The sequence below is a fragment of the Aquarana catesbeiana genome, linkage group LG05 (genome assembly GCF_042186555.1).
Source record: "Aquarana catesbeiana isolate 2022-GZ linkage group LG05, ASM4218655v1, whole genome shotgun sequence".
NCBI lineage: Eukaryota > Metazoa > Chordata > Amphibia > Anura > Ranidae > Aquarana > Aquarana catesbeiana.
In genome coordinates, this window is record NC_133328.1 from 547,110,593 (window position 1) to 547,133,194 (window position 22,602).

At 38.9% G+C, this 22,602-nt stretch overlaps 1 protein-coding gene across 6 annotated transcripts in view; it reads left to right on the forward strand.

Moving 5' to 3' along the window:
• LOC141145285 (uncharacterized) overlaps positions 1 to 22,602 on the forward strand; it is a 577,610-nt gene that overhangs the window by 550,620 nt on the left and 4,388 nt on the right. For all 6 annotated transcript variants that reach the window (XM_073631839.1, XM_073631841.1, XM_073631840.1 and 3 more), the window contains one exon: positions 12,115 to 12,217. In XM_073631839.1, coding sequence (XP_073487940.1) covers positions 12,115 to 12,217 — 103 coding nt within the window. The remainder of the gene's footprint in view (positions 1 to 12,114; positions 12,218 to 22,602) is intronic.

Consider the following 22,602-nt stretch of genomic DNA (forward strand, 5'->3'; position numbering starts at 1 on the left):
TCACTTCCTGTAGTGACCGCTATGTTCAGCAGGGTTCTGAGGGATGTCCAGGATATTTGGAGTTAGTTCACCTTTTCATATTTTGTGAAAATGCTAACTTACCCCTTACAAAATAGTATTTCTGTCACTTTTCTTTTTTGCTAGACCACCAACCAACCCACGTATACTCACTTTTACTGTGTTTTCTTACAACTTGCTCTTTTGATACCCTAGCAATATCCTCAATTCTGGGACAACATGTGACCTCATCCCATGATGCAGTTCTCAAGTCTGTTGCTTGAGAGCATGGGGGGGGTGCATGTGACAACTTTAGCCCTATGTGATCTTGCCATCACCATCAATTCACCATCTGACATGGTGAGTGGACAAAGCTGTTACTTTGCCTAGAGTTTTATTTAGTTGCAAACCAGCTTTGTAGTACGCTATTGGTGAGATGTCCTCACAACTGCTAGGGTCATTATGAGGGCTTCCCACTCCACCTATTGTTTTTTTTTTTAATATTATAGTATATAAATGCAACATGGATCCCTGTAATATGTGAAGGTGGGTTAAGAATTGTGGCAGGGAGACTTCACTCTCACATTTGGATTGGAATATCCAAGACATGTAAGATGCCAGAGGTGACTGAGCCCACCAGACCTCACCTATAAATAAATAATCACTTTTGTACATACTGAGGGTATGTGCAGCATTTGCTTCAAGGTTTCATCATGTTTGTGCGGTGTCAACTGTACTGTATTTAGATGCATTTGACAGTGTAAAGTGAAAACAGAGTGTGTATGTGTGCGCACATGTCCTGTATAAATAATAATACTAATTTATTACACTGTTTCTCATTTGTTTCTTGCTAGCCAGTTTCTCCATCGCCCTTCAGCATAGGGTAGTTCACACATTTAATCCTTCACTATGACGTTACAATAGGTCAAAGTCAGATGGCACTTACTGATTGTTTGCTTGTACAGGACATTAAAAGATGAATGTTATTGATGATAAGATGCTGCTTTAATATGTATTTATTCATAAAAAAATTCTCTAAGAAAGATAAAGCAAAGACATAAATGTTGTTTCATTATACATCATGGTATGCAGAGCAGAGAGACAAAGGCACTGGCCAGAATTACCAATTATGAGATGCAGTATGTCTGTCTAAAGGTTCGGAATCCTCTGGTGTTCATACAGATAAGTTACATGGTCATATGTAATACTTCACATTATATCTGACCTTCCTCTGCATTTCGGTTGTACTAAACAAGATGGCTGCAAGAGAAATCGCACCAAGCTGTGATTAATTGTTGTCACCAATCATCAATCACTAACTGGGCAAGATGTCTTCTCACTCAATTTGACACATATACTGTCTTCCTCTGGTTGTGTGATTATATTAACTTTATTTGGGTTAATTTTTGGGTTAACAATATTGAATTAGACATCAGACAACAGTTTTACTTTTACAGGAACATAAAGAAATCCAAAGTGACTGAAATAAAAGGTCATTATTGCTGCATCAGCTGTTGGTTGATGTTCAGTTAACACCGAGAGAAGAAAAATACTTAGACTAAGTTCACCTTATAAAAATAATAAATGCAAATATTTTTTTGCAGGTAAAAAAGTGCATTTATTATTTTTTTTTTTTTTGGAGAGCCTGCAGATCAGGGGTGCAATGTCCGTCCTGCAGAATCTCGGTATAGCTGTCTGTCCATACCTCCTCTATGGGCAGACAGACACTAGAGGGGGCGGAAGATCAATGAACTACGTAAGCGCTCACCATCATTGAGAACTACAAGCCATCTCCCGTGGTGGCAGACGATAGTTGTTCATTCGTTCACAGATTGCTGTGAATAAATTACGTGGCTGTGTGGGCAGAGCCCCAAACAGCCATGCTTTTTTTAAATTGTGACAGCAGGTGCAGGGAGAAGTTCCCCCGCTCGCTGTCACAGTGGTGGATTGGAGGGGCACAGACAGGTGCTATTTGGTAACATATTAGACCCAAAATACGGGTATAACGTTTTACCAATGTTGAACTTATCCTTGTGAAACAGCTAGCATTAGGGGATACACAGAGATGAAACAAATCTTACTAGATATGTTGTAGCTGTGTATCTGCAGCCTTTTCTTCTGTAGATTTTTCTGAAAACATAAACGGGAAAGGATTTCTCTTTAGTTCTAGGAGCAGGTGGCGGGGATCTGAAGTCTTCACACAGCTGACAGCTCTGAGCCCTGATTGGAGGGAAGAGACACACACCTCTTCACATATTACAGAGAACAAGCACAGCTGTGGATGAGTCACAGGCTGAGTGCTGAAGCTCCCTCCCCATCACAATTTTAAGTCTTGGTATCAGGAATGCCAGAATTGAGTCATGCTGATAACAGGGGAACCAGGCACCAGACAGAAATGACACTCAGTGCTTTAGAGAAAGACACATACACAGTATAAACAGATGTGCTTGTTTCATATTTTATGTTTGAGGTTCAGAACCACTTTATTAGACATCTTCACTTTTATTAATATTGTTCTTTATTCCACCCCTTTCCCCCAAGTGTAGCCTGCTCAATAAAATACTTAACAGTCCCTCTCCTAGGTTTTTTATTGTCTGGCCACACACAGCCTATGCAAGGAAAAGATCCCAGCTGGGTCCTGTCCTGTGCCTAGTGAGCATGTACACCGTGGCCCAGTTTATTATGTCCAGCCCATCCATAGGAGCCACACATCCATCACTGCAAACGTTTGCACATGCATGAAATAGTCCTGTTTATACCTACGGAGAGGCCATCTGTTATGTATCCCAATGATAGACAGCCTCTAAATAGAAATAAAGAGGCTAACTCAAAGAGACCCTGTCACCAGACCATTTTATCAACAATCTTCTCATAAGACTATATGTGTGTTTAAAATTATTTTTTCATGCATGTAATTCACCTGTAAAAGACTGCTTTTGGGTGCTGCCATCTTGAATGTGATGTTGTCCGTTCCAGCAGAATCAGAGCAGACACCTTTACTCCTCCAGCAGTTACATAAAATTTTCCATAGGAAGCTGATGGTAGAAGGAGAGAGGAGCTGGATCAGCACAAACAGTAATTACAAACTTCAGGGAAGGGGGGTAGCTATGATGTGCAAGAGGGGGGCAATGCTAGGGAATTGACAATTTCTGCAATGTTCGTTCCCTAGCAGGTTCAATGGCACTTGACAAGTTAATAAAAATAATTTATGGAAAGGAAAAACACGTAGAGTAAGCAGATAAAATATACAATATACAGTATTGCTTCTACCACTATGAAACTGGCTATTAACCACACTCCTTTTTGCTTGCCAGCCTTCAAACTGTATGTGAAATTTATCAAAAAATGGCACGCTAGAGCATCAGGAGACTCTGTTTCAAGCAAGGCTACAGGCTCTTAAGCTGTTATGCTAAAATTTACCTAAATGACTTTGCAAAGCCATGTGGTGATGTGGAGTTCTTCAGGAGGAGCCACTCAGAATAGTGGAGTGTCCAGGAGATCAACTCTCCTTGAAGTGTTGGTTCCAAAAGATTTCAGCCACTGGTTTCTTATCAATGGAGAACAGCACTGGCAGTAAAACGATGAGTATTCGCTCTCCTTTTGCAGTGGATAGCAGTTCAAGCAACAGGGCCACTTTAAACATTATCACAGTTTGATAGGATTATTTACACAGAGCTTCTCTTTTTTTTATACATACATATGGAAACATTGGAAAAAACCTATACATTCCCTTTTTCCACAAGCTGTAGACATGCATGCAGATAATGCTGGGCTTTCTTATTTGGAAAACCAAACATGCTTTAAAAATGGAATGCTATGAATATATCCATGAATACATTTTTATTTGTAGTTGTAATCATGTTATACAACTAATTAAAAATTATACTGTTTAAACACCATTTTATCAACATTTTATCATAAAAAAACAGTAAAAGAAAATCGACCATTTTAGTCTTGCCTTTAATAAAACAAACTGAATTTATGAATTTGTGTAGCCTCTCTGACGGTTTTCCCGAGTGTGGCTCAGGGTTAAAATTCAGTCCCATTAGCGGTAACCCCGAGCCACACTTGGGACTACATTGCAGGATCCTGGTACGGCGTTACTTACTTTGTCCCCAGGATCCTGCGATGTCTCCCCGCAGTGTCCGTGGGCTCTGTCTCCTCTGAAGCCTCTCCGTGCCAGGCTCCGTTCCCTGCGAGCGTCGCGACGCACGGGGCAGAGCCTAGCGGCAAATTCAAAAAATTGTAAAAATCATAACACATACAGTACTGTAATCTTACAGATTACAGTACTGTATGAAATTATTTCACATCCCTTTTGTCCTCAGTGCTTTGGCCCATGCCCTGCATGCAGTTTATATATACTGTTCCTTCTGCCTGGAAACTAGAGATTGTCTATAGCAACCAAAAAGTGTCCCTTTATGTCAAAAGTGGCTTTAGACAGCTAGAAAACATCGATAGTAAATTAGAACATTTGCAGAATTGAGCGATAGTGAATCATGGGGAAATTTATTTTATTATTATTATATTATTATTTTTTTTAATTAGTTATATTTATTTATTATATTATAATTTATGTTTTTGTGTTTCAAACTTTATCATACCCGGGATATCTACTAGACTCTTGTTTGGACAGATTTAAGTGTGTTATTGTTAAGAATTACAGGCCTACAATATAAAACGCCGAATTTCCATGCAAAATAATTGTACCGCTTTTAGCACCTAAAATCCGAATTAATCATACCGCCAGGGAGGTTAAAGGCACGATAGAATGCAGCCTAATGCAAGATTTCAGGTGGCACACTGTCCTTCATTGCACAATCTTAAAGAGGAACTTTGCCCTGGTTTGGGAGAATTAAAGGTCAGCAGCTACAAATACTATAGCCTCTTCCACACTACCATCTTGGTTTCAGGGTGTCACTTAATATCTCAAAGCTGGCTCCCTACTGCGGATGTCCTGCTGTTAGACAGATTTTCTAGTCTCTTGGGATATGTGGCGCTATCCTAGGAAGCTGCTGGCGGGGTGGAGAACCAAGGTAACATCATTTTAGCCTAGGTGAGCAATGAGGAAGTGGGAGCAAGTACCACCAAAAAAGGTACTTGCTCCCTGAAAAAAAGAGAAGAGAAGACTACTTTCACACTGAAGCGCTTTACAAGCGATATAGCGCTAAAAATAGCGCCTGTAAAGCGCCTCTCCTGTCACTCCAGTGTGAAAGCCCGAGGGCACTAAAAAAAGTCCTGCAAGCAGCATCTTTAAGGCATTTTAGGAGCGATGCATACGCTTTGCGGGTGCTTTTAACCCATTTTTTTGGCCTCTAGCTTGGGTTAAAAGCACTCTGCTAGCGGCCAAAAAGCACCGCTAAAACGATGTTAAAGCACCGCTAAAAATAGCACCACTTTACCACTGACACCCCCGCGCCTCAGTGTGAAACTGCACTAAATTAGGTAACTTTTATTTTCGAGTGAAGGTTCGCTTTAACACATGTCTATTTGGATACAAACAAAAAAAGGACATTTATTTCCACATTTAAAATAATATGTATAGCACAATACCTTTGTTTGTTGTACATTTTCTTATTATAGCCAATGATGGCCCCATGCATGATTCCATGATAGATATATAAATACACAGATTGGAACAAAGTTAAAAAACTAGCTTTTGTTTCACAGGAAAAGTAATCTGTTCTCTGCAACACATCAATATATTTCTGAACAAAGAGATTTTTTTTTATAAAGCTGTGGAACAAGCCATTGTCAGATACCATTTCCTGTAGTTAAAAAAATATATAAAATAATAAATATGCTCCTGGTATTGATTGGTGCCAGTCAGAGTGATAAGAAAAACAGCATTCAAAAAAATCAGCCTTTAAAGAGCCATAATTACATCTCCAGCAAGGAGAGTTATTTACAAATGCATCTGCACAGCCATGATGCAGCTAATATTCAACTCTTAAAATGTAGCACCAGAGATTTTTTTCCCCTTTTTAATGTTCCTATTCAGTGTGTAAATGGTCACCTGTCTGTGAATGTTAGTTTAACTCTTTCAGTGCTAAAAGTTTTACCATAAATTTCTACATTGCTCTGCCATTTATGCAATTTCAGCATACATTTACTTAAAGAGACGTTTCACCACATTTAAATATAAATCTTTACATAAGATTGTATGTGGAGTTTATGTATTTTTGCATTGTATTTACCTGTAAAAGCCACCCAGTGTAGACATCCAAAATCCCTGAGACTCCTGCAGGGTGCCACCATCTTGGGTGTGATTTCAGAATGTCACTTAAGGTTTGTAGGGAGGTGAGGGAGGGCCAAAGGAGCTGGGCAAGCACCATAGGCGTGCACACAGGGTGTGCCAGGTGTGCCTGGGCACACCCTAATCGCCTTGTGTGGCGCATATTCCCCCCTGTTTAGACCACTGATATTTCATCAAAAAAAAAAAAATGTTACAAAATAAAATAATTTTAAAAGAATAAAAATACAACTACTGACACTGTCCACTGCCCTACTGACACCATCAGTACATATACACATGCATATGTATTTGAGCTTTGGGGTGCACACCCAAATGCAATAGGCTGCGCACACCTATGGCAAGCACAGACAGTAATTAGACACTCCCAGAAGTGGAGAGGCCTATGATGTACAAGGAAGAAAGTGCTTGGGAATCAACTAGCTCTGAGTAGTCAAATGTTCTAGCAAGTTTAAAGGCACATTGCCTTTAAAGTGAATAAAAAATAATTTCTAGAAAGAAAAACACTGTAAGTTAGTGTTTAAAATTCTTGATCTACATTTAAAAAATAACACCTTTTTGTCCTCAGATGCCTTTAAGCCAAGCCAAAGTTTTTTTCTTTTGTTTTTTGTTATTTTTTTTTACAAAGAGGAGACAAAGTTTGGAACATCTATCTGGTTATTGCTGCTGTATCTCCGTTAGGAAGGTGACAGAGTAATTCAAGGGCAGTAAATGATGGGCTATCCTTCTGATTGGGATAACCATAGCCAAAAGAGTACATTTTAAAAATTGTCAGGTTTTTATTGCTTTCTATCTTCCTGTCCCAGTGACATCTTTACCCTCTCTCATTTTCAGGTGTCAGCAGGACATGTAGTTAGGGCAAACAAATAGCAAGAGAAACTTGACAGGACTCTACCAAAGATATAAAAAATGGGCTGGAATTGGTCTCAAACCTCTAACTGATCCAGAGGAAGGAAAAAAGCTCAAACAAAGCATGATCATGTGAAGCACATGTGTCAAACACAGTGCCCGCAGTCTAAATCCGGCCAGCCAGGCCATTCCATATGGTCCTCACACCTCTCCTGAAGCTGTGGCACCCTCTTGTCTCCATAGTCGGCAGCAGTGAGAATGATAGAACTCTACCACCAGATCCTGTGCCACTGAGAGGATCATCTCTGCACCCCAAGACCCCCCCACCCCGTGTCTCATCATTCAGCAGCAGAGAGGAGGACAGAACTTATTCTACAGCTTCTGTGTCTCTTTGTAAAGCCCTGCAGCACCCCCTCATTTGCCCTTTCCCTGGTGGTCTCGGCATTCAAAAGACTCCGCCAGATGACTCAAGCTCTCCTCTTGTCCCTCTTCAGACCCCACACTTTATGCTTCCCACCTCCACCCTAGCATCTTCCAGGCATCAGCACAAGATAAATGAGTGTACTTGATGTAGGAGATGGTGAGGGACACTGTGGGGGGGGGGGAGACTATTTTCATATTACTGTGTTTAATAACACTTTAAGTTATTACAAAATCAAGTAAGGTGATTATAGCTGTATTAGTGCACTTGCGACAGAAACAATTGAGTACTGTCCATGATACTTTTTTTATTTGCACTTACAAAATTTTTCAGGACAAGCTTTTGGGGTATGTACCCCTCTTCAAGGTCCAAGTAGACTTTGAAAAATTGTATGTTAGTGCAAATAAAAAGAGTATCACAGACAATACTCAACTGTTTCTAAAACAAGTAATAATTTTATGCAGAGGCAATTATTTAATATGCTAAAGAGATATACATTGTATAGTCTTACAAATAAAACCGGCCCTTTGAGGACAACCATAATGCTGATGTGGCCCGCAATGAAATTAAGTTTGAAACCCCATGTAAAGTGACTGTTTGGGAGGTTTCCCATCACTTACTGTGCTGGTTGTTTTTAAGTACCTTCACTTCTTGTGTAACAGTAAGTGGTGGGAAATTTCCCTAAAACTGACATAACAATAAAAATACTTTTTTTATTAGTATTATAGCTGCTTGTTTGCCAACTGGATGTTTTTCCGGAAAAAAAATGTTTATCCCAGGACAGGAAATGAAGGTATATTTCCCTTATGAAGAAGGCTGCAGTATTATATGTCTAAGATCCTACCTTTTCCCATTCTGTCCAAAATTAAAAAGGTTTTGGCTGGTGATCCACTTTAAATGGTTGGCCACCAGTATCAAGGCTGCACATGTCTTGGAGATTGATCAGTAGGGGGGAGGATAATCTCTGATTTTACCCAAGGGCCCCTAGGGCTTCAGCAGAACAACTGCAGGGATCTGAGCCAATTTACAGTGTAGTAACTCAAACCCCTATTGATTGCATTGAAGCCTTTTAATTTCTATGAAGAGTGCAAAACATGATGGCATGTAGTGGTAGAGCAAGCTAGAATCTTATTCAGAATTGTGCGGTATTCATCGCAACCCTTCTTGTTATCTAATGCATATTTAATCACAAATATGTTTGCCCTTGTTCATACTATTACAAACAAGGATGTGTTAAGTATTACACATCCTGCCATTAGCTCTACCCTTGAATTTTTTCTCCAGTGATCCTGTTACAGCATCTGTCTTGACAGACTCCACAGGCAAGTTACAAGGAACTTTGAAGCAGTCTGTTTCTGTCACAAGGACAGCCTGTCAGATCTGCATGCCATCTGCCTTTCTGACTATTCTTTGATACCATGTAATGGCTGCACTTGAACCTGTTTGTGAATAATATACATATTTCACCTTATGCTGCGGCATGCTCATTTCCTATTTAAATATTATTTTTTTCTCTAGTGCAGAAGGAAATGATACATAAATGTATGAGTCTGGTGCCTCATCTCTCTAATCAAAGGATTCAGAGTGACCACTGCAAACAGACTTTACTGGTGATGTGCCTCCGCTCAGACCAGACTATTTATCATTTAAAGTGTAACTCCAGCCAAACTTTTTTTTGGCATTGGCGTGTGTGTTTGGAAGATTTTCCCTAAGTTCATGTAACAGTGACACAATTGTCTTTTTGGAATTTAGGAAGATGCAAACCCTAACTGAATAACATTTAGTTTGCTACTACTGTGTATCATTACTAACAGCCTTAAAAAAAGTATATATACATACTGTGTATGTGTGTGTGTGTGTGTGTGTGTGTGTGTATGTATATGTATATGTGTGTATATGTATATATATATATATATGTGTGTGTGTGTGTCTATCTATCTATCTATCTATCTATCTATCTATCTATCTATCTATCTATCTATCTATCTATCTATCTATCTATCTAATATATATATATATATATATATATATATATATATATATATATATATATATATATGTGTGTGTGTGTTTGTATCCATCAGCCTTTTAGCAGCAACTTCCTGCTCAGGATGTGTTTTCTAATAATGGCCACAATGGACCACTTGTAGTCTCCATGAGAAATATGTGTAACAAGGGATAATGCAGCACAATTGGGAAATTGACAATGTTTGTCAACCTATCCCCATCAAAGTGTCTGAACTTTACCAGGTGTTATTTGATTGTACATGCGCAAACATGACATTGGTCTTAGCTAGGTATTTGAGACCTGGGGCATGTCTACACATGTGTGAGGGAATCTGTACATGTAAAAACATGTCAAAACCTCAAAAATTTGTGAATGTAACAATTCAAACAGTTTCATAATGTAAAATTAAAAAATCAAATCTATACAGGGTAATATCCATCCATGGTTGCAATATCAAATGTGCACGATGATGTGAAGAAAAAAGAGTTCAGCAAAATCCTGAAAGAGATAGTCCACACGTGCATATACAATTCTTTAGAAATCCAGGTGATCGCCACCAAGTGCTACCCTTCCAGGTAGGTATAGTTAGCCTCTTACCAGAACGTTAGACCCCAAATAGGTCTATCCATGCCTCAGTGAGCTTCACCCCTCACTCTAGGTATGTGTCACAGTGTCCTCTATTATTGCCTCATCGAGGACGTCTATTACAATGAAACGAGCATTGGGCACGCCCACTGGGGCTGTGGATGTATGTATTCCTAAACTTGACTTGACTGTTTGACACAGTTGGTGCCTGGTCAAGACACATCGGAATAAAAGAGGTACCTTGAATCAAGTAACAAGAGGCTTCAGTTCTACATAAAAGCATTATATGGAAAGCACAAAGAATTTAAAAAAAAAGTGTACATGTGTTTTATTGAATATCGCACATGTACCCAGGTCAACCATTTTTTGACGTGTCAATGTGCATTATAGGGCCTTATAATAATAGTGGCAGCTCATGAAAACAATGGCATCAGTTTGAGATGCTGATATCATTCAGAATTCCGTGACAGGTGCAGGTGACCTCCTTTTGACCTGCATTTGACCTGCTTAAAGCAAGTTGCATTACTATAGACTTGTATGGGAATTCAAAACCTGCTTGAAGTGAGCAAAATCCCATTGATACAGGCCCTTAAAGTTTGGTTCCAGTTTACCAACTGAACTTGAATTTGATCTTAAATGATGGGAGATGACTCATTTTAAAGTAGAATTCCAGACATACTTCTAAATCTGCAGTTGAAATATATATGGTTACTTTTTTTTCTGCCAATAGATTTGTAATTATTTACAATCGTTCTTGTGTTTTACACACCCCTGCCATGCTAAAAGGCTAGCAAAAACATTCTACTACTTCCTGGATTAACTGTTCTAATTCCTGGTTTGGCTTGGTGTCTCCTTATTCTTCTGTCTGTTATTTTGATAACAGTGTTTCTTCTTCATAGTCTGAGAAGGCTGGAGATAGAGAGGTGACATAGAATAATGCACTGCTGTATACCTGGCATTTCTAGGTATGTGTTAGCATGTGACTCACTCCCTCTCCAAATATCGCAGTTTCAGGCGCCTCTTGTTTGCCCCAGAGCTTTTACATGAGGCTGTAGAAGGAGTTCACATCCCTATGTAAGATCAGGCAAGTAGATTTCTGCCTACATAGGGCTTTCTTTCCTTGGCGTTGAAGGATGAATGTAGTGGCCCACGTGGTCCTCGAAAAGGTACCTCTTTAATCCTGACTACCTGGATCAATTTATCTGGTGCACTAAAATGGTGAAAGATTGGGTTATGTTAATTAATTATAAGCTCTATTTAATATTTCTAGAATAGAACTATAAGAAAATATATATTTTTTGTACCATTTGAGGAGCTTTTGTCACTGAGAAAGTGTCTAGCCTAGCACTTTTGTTTTCTTGCTGCTCATCTGCTCTGTATGAGTATGGAAGGTATCAAACGTTTCCAGTAAATAGGGAATTCTTCTGACACCCTTCCTAAACTGTCAGAACCTGAACTTTGCTGAAGAGTTTGGCATGGGAATCTTCTCAATGAGGTCACAGATGTAAAAAATATTGTATCATTTTCTTCATACAGGCAGCAACATTTAGTAGACTTTTTCTTTTTTTTATATATTTATTTTTTTAACAAAAAGTCATTTCTTGTTCTGACACTTCCAATCTGATATTCTGACATGTTGGCTGGGGAACACTATGCTAGATCCTTCTGAGACCTAGTGTAATGTGTTCATTTGGGACCTAATTAATTGCCTATGTATACTATGTAACACATATTCTCACAGACTTGTACTGTGGAATGCAGCTATGTGTCAATAGCACAAAATGCACCCTTAGATTAGTTTTATTTCTCTGGTAAGAAAAAGTTCCATTGTTACCTTCCGTGGGATTGTTCCTTCAGTGATTGACCTATTGAGCTGCCTATGAAATAACTTTGCTTAAAAATATTTATTTGTTAATTTGTCTATTGTCCAGTTGCTGTATATTATTTCTGTCAAAGTTTCAGAATATTCTGAACTAAATTTGCCTTTTAACTTTTTATTAGGCTGGAGCATACAAGTCTCTTGGAAAATAAACTAGCAGCAACTGAAGATATGCATTCTAAATTACAAACCAACATAAAATCAATACATTTTTTAAACCAGAAGGTAAGATTTACTTTGTGTCTATACAACACAATTAATTTGGTATTTTGATAATAAATGTGATAAAATAATATAAGAAAAAAAAGGAAAAGTGATTTGGTATTAGGGCTCATTTTCAATAGGCTAATTAAAAAAATAAAAACCGTAAGGTTATCTATTGGAGCTGGTGAAAACATTGCTTAAATTGACACAGAGCCGCTTGTAAAAGAAGCCTAAACTATACTTACCTTTCCAGGTGTCTTCAAACATCACAGTTTTGTTGCTCCCTGGCAACACTAGGTATTCTACTCATACAGCTATGTCAAACTGTCGACAACCTGCCCCCGGAAGTGTGCAAAGTCTGCAACAACTCCATATTTATTTGTTTTTTTTAATTAGCAAAATGTTTTTATTCTAGCAACATCCCATGTCCTCCAAATCAGCCACATGAACTGCTATGAACTTTCATCACCGGTGAAAACCCATCCACTTTTTATTTCACCAAAAACTCACCCATTTTTGAATTGGCATAAAGCTACCTGTTTGAAAATACACATCCCTGAATTCCTTGCTGTAGTCAAGTTCCACAGTGACTGGGAACCACCAATTTAATAGGCACATACGGGTGCATTTAACAGAGGCAGAGTTCAGGTTGTAGCCATCCAAAACCAGCCATCAGAAATCATCTTTAATTGTTCTAATAAAAAAATATATCTGGTTTCTGTGGTTTTCTGCACTTCACACATGATATGTGCTCTTTGCATTGCCTTGTTAAATAACCCCATAAGTATGCCAGGTAGTGTATAGATGAGAAACAAATGATTTGAACTGCAAGTCATTTGGTGTAAAAAAAACTGAGAAATCTAGCTCCTTACACTGTCATTATTCACCTAAAACAGTGCACTACTATGCCGAGATACAGTAACACATCTGACAGCTACAAAGCGCCCTCTGTACACTGCAGCAGCAATAAATTTCATGGTTTATGCTAACCTGTCAGCAAAAGTTTAGATTTCTTTTCACAAACTTTTTAAATTCCATATCCTCCAGTGTATAGATCAAAAGAATATCTTACATTTCTTATTTCAATATTTGATATAATAAAACAGAAATTAATTCCCCTTTGAGTCCTTAACTGAATAACAAAGCATGTTCTGTGTCATAATTTAAAATTGCATGCTGTCTCGTTTTAATACACATATTTTGGTTTATAAGATCCATAAGTAAATTTCAAGACTTAGATAGCACATCTAATGATGCCATTTTATCTTTGGCAGTACACAATTTTTTATTTTTTTTGTACATAAGGTAGTTTTATTTATTTTAGTTTTTTTTTCAAGGAAAAGAACAAAAAATGCGCAAGTCACATTGATAGTGGCTGATCATGAAAAGAAACCCCAGGAGCATAGGCACACTATAAAAAGCTCTTTCAGGAAGTCATTATGCTGTTGAGGGAATAAGAAAGTTAAGTCAGAGAGTTGTGAAATGTTCTCATTATGGGTCATCTTGGTAATTATCTGACATCTACAGATGGAGTCACTTCTTAATCAAAAGAATGAATCATTACTGATATTGATTCAGACCAAGATGTTTGAAATAATGAGTGTAGTAACTCAAGTATAAATTCAGAGGTAATTTTCAGAAACTTCTCCACTGAATTTTCATACTAAATAATAATGAAATATCTCATTTCATTTCCTGCTAATAGTTGGAAAATGGCCATGCCACTGCAAACTAAATTGTCCCTGCATAATCGGCATGCTCAACGCTAGCAAAAAAGAAGGTCGCTGATATTTACTGTCTCATTGATAGCAAGCTATAATTACCCCAGCTGCTTGCAGACCAGCCTTGCGGTACTTAATAGCACGCATTATTGTTTTTACAGTTTATGTGATCATTAGAGGCTTAATGTAAGCAACAATAGGACTGAACATCTGAAAGCCCATGGTTCAGGAAGGCACTCTGTTTCCTACAGAACTTGTCAATCTTTGCTGTTGAATCTTAAGAGAGATTTCAGATGTGTGGCTATTAGGATTTATGCGGCATTTTATTATTTTTCAAATAGAAATGGAATTGCAGCTTTCCTGATGTTCCCTGCAGCTAACTAATGAGGTGGTAATTGCCATATAAAGCTTTACAAGATAATATAGATCATTATCTAAGGAACTGCAGCAATGACCACACAACATTGTGATAGAGTGTATATGAAGTGGCTGATCTTACTGCAGCCACATTTACCTAAATTGCAACTCCAGCATTAAAAAGGGGCAAATGCACTTACAAACTTTTTTTTTTTATTAAGATAAGTGCCAAGTGTCTGTTATAATGTTTACTGTAAACATGTCTGCCAAGTTACGTTTCTAAGAAAACCACATCTATGGCATCCCTTGTGTTGGCTCTCTAAAAAAGACATAACAAGCGTTTTCATTAGATCAGCAGAATTGTGATTTCTTCTTACATCTAAGGTATTGCAGGGGGTGCCAGTTATCATACAGTAAGTGCAGTGTAATTACATTTCTGACTCCAGGTTGGAAGTGAAGAACTAAGGCAGTTACATGAACAGGGGTATAGAGACCTTTGGGACCACTAACAATAACCCACAGGTTTGTAGTGGTTGGTAATGTCCACTTTAGCGGTAATAGAAAAATCAGAAGTGGCTCTCGTGAGCAAGACCCTCCTAACCCTCTTGTCTTGAACTGTTGGTGCTATATAAAGCCTGTATAATAATAATTGATTAAGGTTAAAGTGATTGTAAAGGCTCAATTTTTTTTTTTTTTAAATAACAAACATGTTATACTTACCTCCTCTGTGCAGTTGGTTTTGCACAGAGCAGCCCGGATCCTCCTCTTCTTGGGTCCCTCTTTGCCTCTCCTAGCCCCTCCCTCCCTTGAGTGCCCCTCAGCCAGCAGCTTGCTACAGGGGGCACCCAAGACGAGTCAGAGCTCCGTGTATCCATTCAGACATGGAGCCCGACCTGGCCCCACCCCCTCTCTCCCTTGACTGATTGGCTGACTGACTTTGACTGACAGCAGCGGGAACCAATGGCGCCGCTGCTCTGTCTCAGCCAATCAGGAGGAGTGTACTGGATGACTGAGGGGATCGTGGACATCGCTGGAGAGAAAAGGAGCTCGGGTAGGTAATTGGTGGGTGCTGGAGAGACTGCTACACACAGAAGGATTTTTATCTTAATGCATAGAATAAAAAAAAAACCTTCTGCCTTTACAACTCACTTAATGGTGTGAAAAAATATTGAAAATATATGAACCATTATAGTAAATAACTAACAGAACCACTGCAACTATTGCCAATAACTTTAATCAAATAATATTTTCAAAAACTGTTTCAGCTCATGTATATTTTTAGTTGCTTCAGATAATGCCATTGAGCATTTCATTGTGACTGAAGTTCAGAACTCTAATTGGTCAATCAAAACTCCTTCTGTAAATGTACATGTTTACTGTTGCGTTTTGAGTCACTGCTACATTGTTAGACCCATTTTTCGATCATATCAGTATAGTGTATGGAATAAATCTCTTATATAGTGGATATATATATATATATATATATATATATATATATATATATATATATATATATATATATATATATATATATAATATTTTTTTTTTTTTTTTTTTAATTACAGCCTAAAAATACATAGATGCTCTAGAGAATTGTAAGAATTCATCCCTCGATAATTGAATCCATGCTACAATGCATGTAAGCAATTGATAAAGTTATGTTAGTGACATCTGCCAATGTAAATTTAGAAAGCATTAGTTAACTGCTTGCTGACTGCCAACGTTACATTTACTGCTGGCGAGTGGCTTTCCCAGGCACCACAACATACCCGTATGTCGTTATGAACTTCCTGGTTTAGAGGCGCACCTGCATGCACCCCCTGCTGGATCTGTGCTATGAGTGGACACTGCACCAGTTTGTCAGCAGGTTATAGCCAATGATTTTGACTGTATACCTGCTGAACAGTTGTGGTCAATCACAGCACAGAGATCTGTGTGATTGCAATCACAACACACAGGGGGTTATTTACTAAAGGCAAATCCACTTTGCACTACAGTGCACTTGAAAGTGCGCTGAAAGTGCACTTGGAAGTAAAGTCACTGTAGATCCGAGGGAGATATGCAAGGAAAATAAAAAACAGCATTTTAGCTTGCACATGATTGGATGATAAAATCAGCAGAGCTTCCCCTCATTTCAGATCTACCCCTTAGATTTAGAGCTACTGCACTTGCAAGTGCACACTTGCAGTGCAAAGTGGATTTACCTTTCGTAAATAACCCCCACAGATTCTATCTGGATTTCTCTCTGCTTTCAGTTACTATTCAGAACTGAAAGAAAGGAGAGACCTGGCCAGATTTGTAAGTAAAATCAGCACACATACACTTGCATACACTTATTAGGCACACAGCTAACCCCTTGATTGCCCTCCTGATCACATCTGTCATCCAGCTAGTGTCATTAGTACAGTGCACAGTATTATCACTGAACACTGTATTAGTGTGACTAGGGGTGTTGGTGTCAGTCAAAGTCCCTTCCCAGCCAGTTTCAGTTAGTGCCAGATTCCCCGCCACACTATCACAGTCACAGAATAAGTCACTGATCACAGATTCCCCGCCACACTATCACAGTCACAGTATAAGTCGCTGATCACTACCATTACTAGTATAGTGTCTTTACGGATCCGAATCTTGATCACAATCAGAACTATACTAGTGTCCCCAATATAGTATAGTGTCCCCCAAAAATTGGTTTTTACCAAAGACATGTAACAGAATGCATTTGGCCTAAATTTATTTAGGATATTTCATTTAATTGGACATGTTTTAAAACAGAAAGTAGAAAATTATTTCAAAATTTTCTGTATCTTGTTGTTTATAAAATAAAAAATCCAGCGGTGATCAAATACCACCAAAAGAAAGTTCTATTTGTGTGAAAAAAATGATCTAACTTTCATTTTGGTACAATGTTGCATAACCGAACAATTGCCAGTTAAAGTAGCACAGTGCTGAATAGCAAAAAATGCCCTAGTCCGGAAGGGGTAAAACCTTTGGGAGGTCAAATGGTTAAAAAAGACATTCCATTAATATTATAAAAAAATTATAATAAAAAATTTTTAAATATATATTTTTTTACTTTTTTGGTTTAAATCTCAAGAGCTATTGAAAGCTTACTGAACCTTTAAAAGCCATTTTAATTGAACCTTTCCTGTTGAATCAAATCAGTTTACACCAAAATGTCCCAAAACTCTCAATTGTGAATATCCCTAGTAATAGTACCTTGGCAATCCCTGTTTTTCTAGCCTCAGAGATGCCTATTAGGTGTTGGATAGGTGTACTTCACCAACATGTGACTTGTCTCATGCAGACACAGATAACAAGGATAAGGGGTTTGAGTCTAAAGCTGGTCATACGAGGATCGCAGTTCAGCCGGTTTAGCAGGAACCGCCAATTATCGATTCATGTATGGGCAGGCTGGTTGTACACAAGTCAATCTGCCATGTACCTTGTAACAGAGCCTTTGTGTAGAAGGACACCTCTCTTACAGACCTGGCTCAGGGACCACTGGAGTTGCAACAGTGACTGCTAGAGCGCAGTGAGGTAGGAGTTCCTGTGGAATCTCTTGTTGAAGGTAGAGATGACCAGGCTGGGTCAAGAGCAGCAGGTGTGGATGCACAGCAGATGCAGGACAGCATCACCAGGTACTGGATGGAGCAAGACTGGAGCCGGGTCAATCACAGATAATCATATATGGCATAAATGGTAAGCAGAGATTGGTCAGTAGACAGGCAGAGGTTGGCAGATTAGCAGATATAACAAGGTTAAGGCAAGCCAGGGTCAGGACTGAAGATAAGCAAGCATAGTCAAGGAAGCCAGGTCAAACACAGGTAATCAGATGCAGATTCAGGATCAGACTCAGGTAAAACTGCAGATCAGACAGCACTGCACTAGGGCAGCTGCTGTCCTTATATAGGCCATTTGACGCCAGCAATAATGGGTAACATGCGCGTGTATTTTAGCACATGTGCATATGTGTTTGCCTGTTAGCGCTAATGTTCCCGCGCATGCGCATATGCATTAGCCTATGCTCAACAAGATGGGCACCTGCAAATGCACCTCTGCGCATGTGTATTTGCCTCTGCCTAGGAGCTTCGGCTGCACTATTGCCAGCATTTCCCTGACATAATCTATTGATTAACTTTAGTACAACCTTCACTTTAAAAACCTAATAAAATCCTTGGAAAGAACTTTAGTACAACCAGCATGTCATATTTTTTCCTGAATGATCAGTGCTGCCGGGTATAGCCGGAAACACTGATCATTGTAGTGTGATGGCGGGGAAGGCTCCCTGCTGCCAGTATACAATAGCACAGCGGGAATGTTTTCCCCATCCTCATTGAGGGTGTGGATGGGACAACCGGTGAATTTTTTTTTTCATTCAACCCACCGGTTGAAGAAAAAAAAAAAAGATCAGTGTATGGCCTAACTTAGTGCTCTTTAAAGTAGTACTAAAGGCAAAACTTTTTTTTCTATTTTGGATAGAGTAAGGGAGGTTCATAACCCCTATCAGATTTTTTTTTTTTTTTTGCCATCTGTGTCCCATTGGAGAGATTTCCCTTCATCTCCTATCCCGCAGCCAAAAGTGAGAGAAAATCCCTGTATGATTAAAGGTCACAAGAACTAATGTCCCCATTGTAAGATTTGCCCTCTATTACTTTTCTGGGGATAACTAAAAATTTTGGATTTTCTTTTACTTTCACTTTACATAAACATGATAAACGAGACAAATAGAGAGGATGAATCTCCCTAACAGTGACACAGACCACAATAAAAAACTAAAAGGTGTTCTAATCCATCTCAGATTGATCCAAAAAAAAAAGAAAAAGTTTTGCCTTCAGTTTTTTTAAGGTTAGACTAGTAAACATGTCCAAAGGTTCTTAGAGCTCCACTTGTTCGCTGGAAATAGTATGTGTTAAAGCAGAACTACACTGCAATTGAGCACAGCAAACCAAAAACACTATTTATTTTAAATATTCAAAGCATACTCCCCCATCCATTCATGTCTCCTGGCTTTATTTTGTTGAAAAATCACTTTGAAAAACACCCCCCTAACATTTCTGTCCTTAATTATCTTGAATAAGAGCAGATGACTCATGTAGCATTTATTTTTTCTGATCCATCTGCCCTTAGCTCAGGCATGAAAGCAGGAGTATGTGCCTAGCTGAGAAAGCCCCTCCTCCAACTCCTCCCCTCCTGAACTCCTGACTCCTGGAATGTATGACATCATTTGCCTAGGCACAGGAACCAGGAAGTAACTGAAAAAAAAAAAAAAGTTAAAACAAGTAAATATGATATATTTCCCTATCTATTTATAAATGCTAGCAGCATAAAGTTTAAGAATAGTCAAAGTTGACTGAGAGAGTGAAGTTCAACTTTAAGTATTTATATGCAGTAGTCATGTTATCTGGCCAAAGGGTGTTTTTCCCTGAAAGTATTAATTGAACTAAGCATTCTGTGCATTCATTTTAACAGTTTGGCTAGAGATTCTTTTGAAAGTTAAACAGTAAAAATACAAATAAATATAGTTTTATTTTATTTTTTTACTGTACCAGGAAGGAGAGCTTCCCTGGAACTATGTATAAAGTGTGAGCTATTAATGTATGAATTTGCAGTCATGCCTCAACCAGAATGGCCATTGGAAAGTGATAAATGGAAGTGGAAATTGTCATGTAAAGATGAATAGATTTTGTTTTAATTCTACATAAAGATAAGTGACACTAAACTTGATTCCAATTATGACTATTTTAAAGTTTCTGAAAAGGGAAGGGAAAGTATTAAAATCTAGCACACTAATCATGTCAAATACCTAGAAAGCTTTATGAACTACACATTATTGTCCATTATTCCACAGACGAATTTCGATGACTTGTATTTTATCATTTTAAAACCAGGGAATGATCTTTTAATTAACACTCAAATTGCTAAATACAGCATTTCAGTTATAGCTAATGACTAATCTTTACTTCTCCCTATGATTATTACAACCATTTTAAAAACTCTAACATTATCAAATCGTACAGCAAAGGCAGGCGATATCTGAGTTCATTTGTCTGTAAAAGTTTTCTCTATAGTGTATAGAATAAATCTCTTATAAAGTTGAATTAAATTATTTATTGTATAAGTACTTATGGGTATTATTATTATTATTATACAGGATTTATATAGCGCCAACAGTTTATGTAGCGCTTTACAACTTGAAGGTAGACAGTACAAATACAATACACTTTAATAGGAATCAGAGGGCCCTGCTCCTTAGAGCTTACAATCTAAGAGGGAAGGTCAAGAGATACAAGAGATAATAACTGTGGGGGATGTGCTGATTGAGAAGATAAATGTACAGTTGTTAGGTGGGGGCCAGATAGGCTTCTCTGAAGAGATGAGTTTTCAGGGACCCTTTGAAAGCGGATAAAGTAGGAGAAAATTGGACAGATTGGGGTAGAGCATTCGAGGATAGGAGAGGCTCTGGAGAAGTCCTTATGGGTATAAATGTATTCATATATTTACAGTACTTGACCGCGAGATTGTGTTTCCAGCGTGAACCCATCGCACTGGTTCTCGGCGATAGGGTACTGTGCATCTCACGCTGGCTCGCTAATCAGGAAAGGAAAAATTTGTTTTTTCCTTTCACAATGAGCGACACACATTGCTGACAGGTGTCTGGTATGAATCATGAAGGGGAACGCCGTGCCAAATTTAAATAAAAAAACGGCATGGGTTCCCCTCCAGGAGCATACCACGCCCTCCAGTCTGGTATGAATTTTAAGGGGAACCCCCTACGCTGAAAAATCGATGTACCCCATACTCATTCACATAGGGTGGGGGGCCGGGATTTAATAAATTAAAGGGGGCTCCCGGATTCCGATAAGCTCCGCACCTGCAGACCCCGACAACCAACGGCCAGGGTTGTCAGGAAGAGGCCCTTTTCCTCATCAACATGGGGACAAGGTGCTTTGGGGTTGGGGGACCGCAGGGCGCCCCCTCTCCCAAAGCACCAACCCCCCCATGTTGAGGGCATGTGGCCTGCGTCCCAACCCCCTTTCTTGACCGGCCGTGCTGCGTGCTCTGATAAGAGTCTGGTATGGATTTTGAGGGGACCCCCACGCCGATTTTTCAGCGTAGGGGGTTCCCCTTAAGATCCATACCAGACCGAAGGGCCTGGTATGCTCCTGGAGGGGAAACCATGCCGTTTTTTTATTTAAAATTTTGCGCAACGTTCCCCTTCATGATTCATACCAGACACCTGTCAGCAATGCGTGTCGCTCATCGGGAAAAGGAAAAAAAAATGCTTTTCTTTTCCGATGAGCGAGCCAGCTCGGCGCTGGCTCCCGCGATAACGGCGAGATTGACACAATATCGCGGTCACCTACTGTAAATACAGTTAAAGCACACAACACATATATACTACTTTTTAATAGTAAATTACGTAAACCTGTACCAAGAAGCATACTGGCTAGTTTGTTAACACACTTGCTTTACAGTGCTAAGATCCTGCTTTCAGTTTCCACAAGGGTTACTAAAGGCATGTAGTTGGCAGGATCTCATGTGATTTAGCAAATTAACAGGCAAATACCAAACTGTGTGACATACATATTTGTAGTGTTATGCCGCAGACACACGATCGGACATTCCGACAACAAAATCCTGGATTTATTTCCGACGGATGTTGGCTCAAACTTGTCTTGCATACACACGGTCGCAGAAATGCTGTCGGAAAATCAGAACGTCAAAAACTCGGTGACGTACAACACGTACGACGAGCTGAGAAAAATGAAGTTCAATAGCCAGTGCGGCTCTTCTGCTTGATTCTGCTTGATTCCGAGCATGCGTGGAATTTTGTGCGTTGTACACACGACCGGAATTTCCCACCACAGATTTTGTTTCAGAAAATTTGAGAACCAGCTCTCAAATTTTTGTTGTCGGAAATTCCGACAACAAATGTCCGATAGAGCCTACACACGGTCGGAATTTCCAACAACAAGCTCACATCGAACATTTGTTGTCAGAAATTCCAACCGTGTGTATGTGGCATTAGAGTTTACAAACTCTGTAAAATAGGTATCTACCTGTATGTATAGGCACTTTTCTACTTCAACATAGTTTACCATGTTTGAAGTTAGGAGCTTAGGTAAACCAATGGTAGCTTGTTAGTCAAGCCACAGGTTCTTTATAAAGTGCCTCTACTGTAGCTTTGAAAAGGCAAAGTGGAAAACTTATTTTCTATCATAAAATAGAACATTGCTTTCATTAGCATTAGTAAGTAACTAGTGTATGTTCACTAGTACAATGTTTTTGCTGCCAGAAGATCTCATGCATATTCTGTATGCTTGTCCA